Below are 12,081 nucleotides of genomic sequence, written 5' to 3' on the forward strand. Positions count from 1 at the left end.
ACCCTCAACCCTGCTGTGCACCGTTTCAAACCATAGTCAAATGTGGAACATGTTTGTTGAGCACAAGCTCACCTTGTTTTCCATTTCTGTACAAAGAAAGGAAGATATAATCACTTGTCTAGAAAAGGTTTTGGGAAAGGAAGAAAAAAATGTAAAAGTCCAGACAAGTACTGAGTGGAGGAACGCCTCACAGTGAAGGGACGGACGCAGTGAGCAGCCCTGGGAGTGACAAGAAGCTGAGGCTTCTCGCCCTGGTTGGCTCAGGAGTCGCAGTGAGGATTCCCTCTCTGCCTGGGAAAGAATCCCAGCCCCATGTGATTTACATTTTGTTTTGGGCAGAAGCAGCCTACTTCCCAGGCTGGCCTCATTTGCTCCTAGGCACTTTAATGAATTGTGCAAGGAACACATTTAAAAGGAACCTCAGGAAAGCAAGAGTGGCCAATGCCCCTTTTTCCAGCCCCTAGACACACCCTGTGGGCCTGAGCTGGACTCTTGAAATTCAACACAGAAACTGGGGAGTGTTAGGGGAGGGCTGACAGCCCAAGGGCCACCCTAGCAGCTCATTCAGCGCCAGATACGCTGATCATCTGTGACACATTTGGAATCTTTCAGACTGTGGAGCCAATTGTCATAAACAGTGCAAAGACCTCCTGGTTCTGGCTTGTAGGAGGTTTGCCCGGGCACCGTCCTTGGGCAGTGGTCACGGGTCACTGCCTGGAAGCCCCTCGCTGCCCCCAGGTAATGCCCTCTGCTTGCTGTGCTGCCAAAATGCCTCTCTGCTCATCCCCTGACACCTGGCCCTCCTCTGGCTTCTGGTCTATCCTGGTCAGAGTCACTGTAAACACCAAGCTCTCTTTGAGTGAGCAGTGGTAGCTAAACTCTGCCTCCCCCTCTTCTCTCTGCTTTGCAGTTTCATTATCTGGCAACCTGCCTGCGGCTAATTTTGTTCTCCCCTAGTCTGTTCCACTAGGACCTTTTATGTAGGACTCCTGCTGTTTTCACTAACTTTGATGGTTTGCTATCAAGCAGCCAGATGTCAAATAATCACCATGCTCTTTCCCCTTCCAGTGCAGGATGAAGTATTTGAGTTTCCTGGGGTTGCTGCCGGACATCGGGACCTGGACAGCAGAGCTATTACACTGGTCACTGGTTCTTCTCGCAAGATCTCCGTGAGGCTGCAGCGGGCCACAACCAGCCAGGCCACCCAGACTGAGCCTGTGTGGTCAGAGGCTGGCTGGGGAAACTCAGGGTCCCACACCTTCCCCAAGATGAAATCCAAGTTCCACGACAAAGCAGCAAAGGACAAAGGCTTTGCCAAGTGGGAAAATGAGAAGCCCAGAGTGCAGGCTGGGGTGGATGTTGTAGACCGAGGCACTGAATTTGAACTTGACCAGGATGAAGGAGAGGAGACCAGACAGGAGGGTGAGGTCAGTACTGGGTCAAACCACAGAAAGAAATGCGAAGAAGGTTACTGACGTGCTGAGATGAGTTACTATAATGGGTCTAGGAGGCTGCCCAGTAGTTGTGAAAGCAGTATGGTTGGGAACGCGTCACTTTTAGTCTTGCCACTGGCTGGTTACATGACCCTGGGCATGGGGTTTCTTCTCTTGGGACCTCAGTTTCATCATGTACAAAATTGAACTGGACTGACTTCTGAAACTGAATGAAGATTGTCCTATCTGTGAACTCACACGATACCCCAGGAACCCCCCACTACTCCAGTGCATGACAAGCAGTCCACAAATTACAGACATCTGACTTACATACAGCTCACTCTTACGAATGGAGGCTATTACAGGTAATAGGTAAATGTACCGGCTCCAACTTACGTACAAATTGAACTTAGAACAAACTTACAGAACCTATCTTGTACGTAACCCAGGGAATGCGTATATATAGATCAGCTTAGTTTTACAAGCTAGAATCAGAGCCTAAACTCAGGGGAGACAGTGGGTGCAAAGTCTTGTAGAGAGGAGAATTAGAAACCCTTGCCTACACTACAACAGAGACTTTTGACAGCATCATGGAAAAAGGGTGATAAGAATCAGATATGTGGGGACATCAATGTTCTAAAATCCAGGCTCTGCTTCCACACAAGAATTACACTCAGATCATCCAGAGCAAACTGGGATGCATATGGAATTTGTTAGAATATACTGAAATACAAATTAGTTATGGTGGAGTTAGATATATTTATTAGTTAACAGTCTGTAGTGTATTCAGAAAAAGGAGTTGGGAAAGTGGCTATCCTATTGCTAATCCTTTTTTTTTTATTAATATTAAATCATAGCTGTGTACATTAATGCAATCATGGGGCACCATACACTGTTTTTATAAACAGTTAGACACATTTTTATCACACTGGTTAACATAGCCTTCCTGGCATTTTCTTAGTTATTGTGTTAAGACAATTATATTCTACATTTACTAAGTTTCACATGTACCCTTGTAAGATGCACTGCAGGTGTAATCCCACCAATCCTATTGCTAATCTTTAAAGCAGTGTTGTGGAGGGTTGTCCCTGCTGGCTGTCCTGTTGAGTCCTTCTCACAAACACCACACTGGGTTAGGCAGAGATCCTCCGGGATCTCTTCAGTCTTATAGGTGGCCTCCCACATTCCAGTCTTCAGGAGACCCAAATATGCTGTCCCCATAAGTTTTCCACACCCAGGAGCAAAACTCCATTTACTTTTAACCAAAACCCCTCTAGTTCCTTCCTCATTGAAGACAATTAATCAGAAGGCCACAAATTATCTCCAGTCATATGCGGTTTATTGTCAGTTTCTGCCGAGCCAATTTTCCTTTGTTATAATATCAACTTTAAAAACAGCTTAGAGATATAATTCACATACCATGAAATTGACCCATATAGAGTGTACAATTTACTGGCTTTTAATGTACTCACAGAGTTATGCAACCATCATTGCAATCTAATTTTAGAACATTGTGATTGTCCCCAAAAGAAACCCTGTGCCCATGAGCAGTCCTCTTCCCCACCCTGCCTCAGCCCTAGGCAGCCAGCTAATGTGTTTGCTGTCTCTGTGGATTTGCAAACCAGGTTTATTTTTAACATTTCCCTTACTGATCATCTTGGCAAATATATTAGCCCTGTTTCCACCTCTACTGTCCTAACATAGGTCAAACTAGGAAACGTAAAGGTGAATAAGAAAAAGTTCATGATTTGGTGCCAGAGGAAAATTTCCTAGGATATACTAGGGCTCTAAACCTGAGGTCTTAAAAAATGGCTTCAGGGAGGTTCATGAAAGTACTTTATTTCGTATATAAAAATTATATATGAACATGTGCTCACTTCTAGGCAGAGAAGTCCATAGCATTGACCAGGTTCTCTGTCATTCTGTGATTCAAAAAAACCAGAGAACCACAATGTAAGATTTTCTGGGTGTGCCTGAAATCATGCTAGCCACCCCATGTGCCAAACATGTCTGCAGAGGCTGCTCCTGAACTCTCAGAAAAAGAGCTTCTCTGGGTAGAACTGTAGATGCCCACCCAAGTGCTCAGGATGGTGCCCACCTCACTGACATCTCCCAATTCAGAGGAGTAGATGCTTTTGTTAAACAAATAGTGAGACTTGTTTGTATTAACCTGGACTGAGTTGGAACACATTCTTCTTAGTAAAGTATCACAAAAACAGAGAAGCAAGAATCCAATGTACTCAGTTCTAATATGAAGCCAGTAGACGATCTAATACAGTCCCTCATGGGAGAAAAATTCAGATCAATTCAAGGTGGAGGGACAAGGATGAGGGATGGGGGAAGGGGAGAAGGGAGGGAGACTGGGGGTTACAGTGTATGGCACACTTCTTGGGGGTGGGACACAATTATAGGAGGGACTTCGCCTAACAAATGCCTAATTCTTTGTACTCTCAATAAACCCCAAACACTAAATATATAAAACGATCGATCAATAAAATGGTAAAAAAAAAAAAAAAAAAGAAAGAAAGAAAGAAAAAGAAGAAAAGAACAAATAACTTGAAACTGGTTTCTGAGTTAGGAGAAATTCACAGCCTGTTAGGTGTAAAGATTACTTGCACAAGTAAGATTTCCTGATCAATAATCTCTATAAAAACATAAAGATCTGGTTTCTTAAATTAATTTTGTTTTATGGAAATTGAACTTTTATATTCAAATGTTCTCTTACCCTTTCAATGTTCTCATCGCATAAATCATAGAGATGGTTCGCTGACCACTAGTAGAGTAGAACCCCCATAGTCGGCCACCTCCCTACACTGACCACCTCCTTAAGTTGGCCTAATTTGCATAGACTGACATGCACCACATGTACATATCAGCACAGTAGGCCTAGTTCCTTATGTTGACCACCTCCGTATGTAGACCAGTTTGTTACAATCCCTTGGGGGGAGGTCAACTTACAGAAGTTCTACTGTGTTTAATTTCATGGGCCCTAATTAATGAAGACAGTATGTTATTATAAAATGTGTATATATATATATGGCATATAGTCCAATTACCATCCAAATCAGTAACAAATGAGAAGACATTTGCTCTGTTTAGGGAAAAAGTGAGAAAGAAAAAAAAAATTACACCCAACTGTTGAATATGTAGGCAAAGGAGTTTTCAGATTTAAGAATTTTCCTACAAGACAAGACCAAGGAATGGGCATTATAAAAAATGATCTGTGCATTTATTATTTAGTATCAGATGATATTTATGAGTCCTATAATTAAAAATGATAGAAGACGGAACTGGTAGTCGTGTTTGTAATCTGTCTGTTCCCTTCAATGGAGCTTCAAGATGTGTATTCATTTTGAAACGTAAGGGTGTGAACATTCTTTGTGGCAGTGGGTGTTATCTGACCACTGAGCCCCTGGATGGCAGAACAGGTCAAGGTTACTGTCTTGGCAGTAAGAACATACGTATTTCCTCTACAATTCTGATTTTGTTGTCCGTTATCTTCTGCTAAATTTAATCATCAAATATTTATCACAGAGGGGTTGAGAAATACTGGACTAAAGTTCATGAGTCTGTATATGCAATATATATATATATTCAGCATACGTATATATACATAGATCTGTATACTGTATGTACATTTTTTTCCTTGCACATTTTCTCAGTGCCTTATACTGGGTGTCCACAAAGTTCATGTGCAATTTAAAATAGCCAGCTAATTTTACACTGTGGATTTCTAAAAGGGAAACATTGTAATAAGAAACGTTTTGAGGGACTAATGCTTTGTGGTGCACCCTTTAGGAAAGGCCACAGAGTAAGTCTCCTGGGAGTCTTTAAGATTTCAATGTTCTGTGTGATCTCTTAATATCATCCCATTTATAGTTAAATCTTAACACTATAAGATACTCATCATTTCAGATGTTCCCCTCAAATTCATCTCAAAAACTGCTTTCTAGCGGCACTGTTATTTTGCTGGTTCTGATTTGTATTGCAGGATGGCTGACTCCTGGCTGAGGAACCGGAAGGCAACGATGTTGGCGTTTGGAAGGAACGGATGAGAAAGTTGATAGCAAGCTGGACTCTCAGGAAGTTATGTGGAAAGACCTGGACGTCTACTGCCCGGTGACGTTGTGGGATCTCCCGGAGTGGACGATGGGAGCCAGGAGTCACCCTAACGAGGGACTATCTACTTCTCCTCCTCTGCCCTTGGTTAGCCTGTGTCCTGCAGTCTGTGCTTTCCCTACACGACCTTTTCCAGAGCCACTTACATACGGGTGAACGAAAGCTCTGGTAGATGTACTTGATACTCATTTTCTACACTCAGACATCACTCCTGAGAATGTTACTTCAGTATTTTTCTGAACTTTTGTGTGTCTTGTGGGAGGGGTTTGGAGGTCTTTTTTGTGTGCTTTTGGGCGGGACCAAGACATAATTATCTTCCGCAGGACAGGAAGCCCTTCAGACCCTGGAAAGCAACAGATCTTCTTATGATGATCTGTTGCAACAAAAAGCTGTTTACATTGCTCCTTCTACACAGTCGCTCTGACAGGTCACAAGTCCCTTATGTACATATCACGTGAGTCTTACCAATCCTGCCTCCCAGGAAGCTCTGACATGGCAGAGAAAGCTCTCCTATTATTTATAACAGGTATAGGGTAAGATTAACTATTCTTATCCGATCTGACTGGGTTAAGCTATCTTTCTTAAGATTCTTGAAATAGAATTAGCAATTAGGAAATCAATTCAAGTTTGGGGGGATAACATTTAGCTGAACAAACGGCTAGGTGAAATGCAAAACCACCATCTATTGTTAAAAACCCAAAATAATTTGAAGAATTTTGTTTGTTTAAAAAAAAAAAAATCCCAAAAGGTTCTCTGGGTTGTAAAAACAAACCCTTGTACTTTTCCTAAGAAATTGCCACTTATCATTAAATAATATTCGTAGACAGAAAATCATCATAAATCACCTTTAACATTTCATTTAAACTTCTAAAATACCAATATTTTCAATATCTTCCTTTGACATAAAATAACTAGGTATGAGTCTATTTCTTACATGATTGGAGGAGAGAGAACTTGATTCAAGGTATTCAAAAACAGAGACAGGATTGAGCCTGTGGGTCAGAGAAATGATTTGAAACCCAGTGACTAGTCAGGAACAGTTCCACAGAGGTGTTGCTGCTCCACACTTGAGGACTAAAGTGTATATATTGCATAGGAAACAGTTTGTCACTATTTGGGGCACTCTGTAAAGCCTTTCCCCTCTCTTACTGAGGACAGTTCTGCTCAGCAAACTTGTGGAGCATGTGCTCCGGGAAGGTCAATGACAAAGACAAGCAAATCTTGGTCTCAGCCCTCAGGACCCCAGAGCCCGTGGAGATTTAAGCAGAGCAGTTCTGCTGACTTAAAATATGGTTCCACATTCAGGGATTGGAAATACTGAAAATTAAATGAAATTATCAGTTGTGGGAACCGTGATTAAGCTAGATATTAATAAGAGAACTAAGCATTCGCCAGCACCTCGGAGGGCACACAGCCATCCTCAGGGGTTGGTTTCACGTGTACACACTATCTACTCCGATTCTCAAGTGCAGTGGAAGATGTGAATGAAGTTTAAAACAGAAAACAGTAAGTTAAATAGAAGAAATCTTTCTTGTGTTTAAAAAAATTTTTTTGAAGAAAATTCAGGAAGAAACTTGTTAATAAATGTTATATTCTTTTACTTATCAAAGAAATTATTTCACTTGCCACTTAGTTTGAGTAGTTTTGAGTTTTCCTATATAGAACGAATTTTATATTGTATTGTCAGCTTTCCTGTGACAAAGATACTAAATGTAACTTGTGTAAAAAAATAAACAAATATAAACAAAAGAAAATACGTATATATGTCTATAAATTATATGTGTGCTTATATATTGTGGGTATATACAATATATTTTTACTTAATATTGTCCATAGATTCTTGGAAACTTTAAGTAACACAACACGTGGGTGTAACAAGAGCAGCATTTTTCTCAACATTATTACCAAATAACATTGCATTAAAAAATGTCATTTGAGGGCAGTGCCTGTGGCTCAAAGGAGTAGGGTGCCGGCCCCATATAGCGCAGGTGGTGGGTTCAAACCTGGCCCCACCCAAAAACTGCAAAAAAACATGTTACTTGAGGCCCTGCTGTACGTTATTTCAATTGTTATTGCTGTTTCCAAGAACCTCTGGAAGATGCTAAGGGAGGATTTATAGGATGTGTGTACATAAACATGTATATGTATACCCACACAAATACACACACAATTATTACTTTGCTTAAGAAGAATTTTAGTCCATAACAAAGCAGCTTTATAATTTTGATTATATCATTTATTCACAACCAATGTAGACTCCAATGTTTCCAATCCATTTTCCATAACCAGTAAAGTTAATAAAACAGGCAAACCCATGATGGAACTAAGAGAACTATTATGGTTGGTTTCTCAGACCTCTGTTTTATAGGTTTAATGACCACTATTGCTTTGAAAGTGAAAAGTAAAAATAAAAACAAACTCATAAAAATAAATATTAATGACCAGGTGGTGGCTCATACCTGTAAATCCAGCCAGCACCTTGGGAGGCCAAGGTGGGAGGATCACTTGAGGCCAGGAGTTTGAGACCAACTTGGATAACACAGTGAGACTGATCTCTACAAAAAAAAAAAATTAATTACCTGAGTGTGGCAGCTTGTGCTTTGTAGTATTAGCTACTCCTGAAGCTGAGGTGAGAGGATCACTTGAGAACAGCAATTTGAGGTTGCAGTTAGCTACGATGACACCACTATACTCCAGCCTAAATGATAGAGTGAGATTCTCTTTTTAAAAAAAAGATTATTATTAGGTATTAGGGCAGGATTTAGTAGATACTTGAGTCTTTATTGAAGGGTGTACAAACTGAACTGATGCCTTGCTTTTTAGATCTGCCAACCTCTGACTCCTGGGCTCAAGTGATCCTCCTGCCTCAAATTCCCAAATCGCTGAAACTACAGGTGCCTGCCATCAGACCTGGTATTTTTCTCTATTTTTAGTAGAGACAGAGGTCTCACTCTTGCTTGGGCTGATCTTGAACTCCTAACCTCAAGTGGTTTCCAGGCTTGGCCTCTCAGAGTGCTGGGATTACAGGTGTGAGCCACTGTGCCTGGATTCATAATTAGTATTTGAACCCTTATTTTGAGTGGATGCCCTACAAAGCAATAATGCCCCCAGATTTTTAGTGACAGAATTTCTCCAGTGGTCAGAGGGATTTGCTAATTTAAAATGAACGGAAGACTCTTACGGAAGAGGACACTACTGTTAGGAAGCTCAAGTATTTCTAAAATGAACATATTAATTTTGCCAAAATATACAAGAGTCTAGAAAGACTGAGGACGTAAATTTAAATTATTTTATCAAAGCTTTCTTTTAATACGTAATTCACAACCAGATTTAAATATCATCTCTGCTATTTATAGTCATGGGATCCTGGGCAAGTCAGGTACATCCGTCTATGTGAGTCTTCGTTTCTTCACTTAAAAAAAAGAGACATCCCCAACTTCCAAATAGAGTTGTAAAAATCAAGTCAGATACATAAAAGTAATTTTGTAAAGACTTTATAAGTTATTACCGTGTTTTATAATTAGGCAGAGTTCTTCTCTAAAATTGTTTCAAGGGCCCAGACTTTCTTTGCATTATATGGCTATAAGCTTGCAGGGGTCCTCAAACTACAGCCTGCGGGCCACGTGAGGCGATGTGATTGCATTTGTTCCCATTTTGTTTTTTTACTTCAAAATAAGATATGTGCAGTGTGCATAGGAATTTGTTCATGGTTTTTTTTTTTAAACTATAGTCCAGCCCTCCAACGGTCTTAGGAACAGTGAACTGGCCCACTGTTTAAAAAGTTTGAGACCCCTGTGAGGCTCTAAACCCACCCTTTAACTAAATTTTCTGGAGAAAAAAAGGAAAAAGATTTAAGCTGGGCACAAAGCTCACACCTGTAATCCTAGCACTCTGGGAGGCTGAGGCAAGAAGATCCCTTGAGCTCAAGAGTTGGAGAGCAGCTTGAGCAAGAATGAGACCCCATCTCTATTAAAAACAGAAAAAAAATAGCTGGGTGTTGTGGTGGGTGTCTGTAGTCTTTGCCACTTGGGAGGCTGAGATAGGCGGATTCCTCGAACCCAGGAGTTTGAGGTTGCTGTGAGCTAGGCTGATGCTACAACACTCTATCCTGGGCAACAGAGTAAGACTCTGTTGCAAAAGAAATAATAAAAAAAAAAAGGTTTAAACAAGGAAGTATAAATAAAAATATTCTAAGGAAAGATTCAAAAGAGTTTTTCTTCTTCCTGGCACTACCTGTGTGTAGTATCAGCTCTGGTTTGTTTTCTAACATTGGCTATTCTTGCCCTGTTGGAAAAAAGGGTAGGCAGAATTAAGAAACCACGTGGGTAAAATACAAATGAGTTTAGAGAAAAATCCATATATGGTGTATATATAAATAGGCTAAAGCATAAATATGTTTATAAGCTAGCTCTTGAAAGAACTTAATTTAGTACAAGGAGACAAGATAAAACCAAAAATTAATGGTTAAAAATAAAAAAAAAAAAAAAGCAAACCATTACTTGACAGTAAGAATGCATTTTAGGGCAGTGCCTGTGGCTCAAAGGAGTAGGGCGCCGGTCCCATATGCCAGAGGTGGTGGGTTCAAACCCAGCCCCGGCCAAAAACCGCAAAAAAAAAAAAAAAATGTATTTTACAACTATTGAATGTGGGTTAAGTATAGGAAACTAGTTGGCATTTAAGGCTTATCAGGAAATAGCTTCCCCCTGGCTGAATCCAGAACCTGCTGGTTGAAGTCTAGAGAGCCCTCTGACTCAAAAAAAGGCACCTATTTTATCTTATCTTTTAAAAATGTTACTAGCAATCATGTTGGAATTCACATTGATTCAGCATCTAAGTGACCTGTAGTTTATCCACAGGAGCATAAGGAAAGTATCTCTTGGAGTATCCTGTAAGGCAATTGGCCTGACCATATGAAAAATAAAATGTCACCAAAAAACAGAGAAAGGAGAGAGAAGACACTTCTGGATCAAAAGAGATTTAAGAAAACACGACCAACAAATTCAATATTATAAACCTCGATTGCATTCTGAGTCAATAATTAAAGTAACTGGAGAAATTTAAATATGGACTATATATTAAATAATGTATTGAATGAATGTTAATTTACTTTAGTACAGTAAGGATTTTATGGTTATTTTGGAGAATATCTTTATTTTTAGGAGTTGCTTACTAAAGTAGTTAGGGATGAAGTATCAATATCTACAACGTACTTGGAAATGGTCCAGTAAAAAGAAAAGTTTCTATTTGTGTAGAGATAAAACAAATATGGAAAGATATTAAAATGCCGACTCCAGGTAAAGGGTACATGGATATTCACTGTATAGGATCTAATTTTTAAACTTTTTCTGAAGGTTTGGAGTCCAAAAAAAAAAAGGTAATTCTTTCTAAAGAAGAATAAGATAAAGGCAATTCTACGTAATTATAAAGGTAAAGATTACAGCAAAATCTAGGGTGGCGCCTGTGGCTCAAGGAGTAGGGCGCTGGTCCCATATGCCGGAGGTGGTGGGTTCAAACCCAGCCCCGGCCAAAAAAAAAAAAAAAAAAAGATTACAGCAAAATCTAAATCTTCCTGAACAACAGAATAAATACAAAAACAAAAGCAAAGAGCTCCTCCATGAAAGACTTATAAGTCATAGAAACAGAAAACAGAACCTCATATGACAGAATTAAGTTCAGACATATCTTTCACATTAATATTAATAAGCTAAACGCATATTTTTTTAAGGGTCTTAGAAGGACAACAAAGAAAAACCCAATTCTATGTAAAAGAGATCTACCATAAAGTAATTGGGTGGCTGAAAAATTTAAAAAATGCATGAACCTGTCCCAGGCAAAGGCAAACAAAGACAAAACATTGGCCGTACATGTGTGTATCACACAAAATTAAATTCTAGGCAAAAGACACAAGGAGATAAGGACAGGCCCATTTTAATGCTAAAGGACACATTTCACAATCAAAATAGAACTATGAATATTTTTATACCAAATTGCAGAGTGTCATGAGAACATAAAGTAGAGGCAATTCAAGGATTAATGCAGGGAAATATGTCAGTGCTGTGAGACATTTATTATCCCCTTACTTGACTCATGATATAACCCGGTGCCAAGCACACGAAAGTAGGGCACTAGACCTGTGCCATTCGTACAGTAGACCCGGTTACAAGTGGCTACTGAGCGTGTGAAATGCGGCTAGTACAAATTGACATGTGCTGTAAGTACAAAATATGCCAGATTTTGACTCGGCACCTATAGCACAGTGGTTATGGTGCTGGCCATATACCCTGAGGCATGTGGGTTCGAACCCAGCCAGGACCAGCTAAACAATAATGACAATTGCAACAAAAAATAGTTGGGTGTTGTGGCGGGCGCCTGTAGTCCCAGCTACTTGGGAGGCTGAGGCACGAGGCTGAGGCCCTAGAGTTTGAGGTCGCTGTGAGCTGTGACGCCATAGGAGTCTACTGAGGGTGATACAGTGAGACTGTCTCAAAAAAAAAAAAAAAATATATATATATATTTATGCCAGATTTCA

General features: G+C 40.0%; 1 protein-coding gene across 2 annotated transcripts in view; it reads left to right on the plus strand.

Moving 5' to 3' along the window:
* RASGRP3 (RAS guanyl releasing protein 3) overlaps nucleotides 1–7,306 on the plus strand; it is an 89,490-nt gene extending 82,184 nt beyond the window's left edge. For both annotated transcript variants that reach the window (XM_053589549.1, XM_053589547.1), the window contains 3 exons: nucleotides 613–738; nucleotides 1,069–1,427; nucleotides 5,425–7,306. In XM_053589549.1, the coding sequence (XP_053445524.1) occupies nucleotides 613–738; nucleotides 1,069–1,427; nucleotides 5,425–5,433 (494 nt within the window). In that variant the 3' untranslated portion in view covers nucleotides 5,434–7,306. The remainder of the gene's footprint in view (nucleotides 1–612; nucleotides 739–1,068; nucleotides 1,428–5,424) is intronic.
* Nucleotides 7,307–12,081: the final 4,775 nt, after the last annotated feature.

The sequence above is a fragment of the Nycticebus coucang genome, chromosome 4, assembly GCF_027406575.1.
Source record: "Nycticebus coucang isolate mNycCou1 chromosome 4, mNycCou1.pri, whole genome shotgun sequence".
Taxonomy (NCBI): Eukaryota; Metazoa; Chordata; class Mammalia; order Primates; family Lorisidae; genus Nycticebus; species Nycticebus coucang.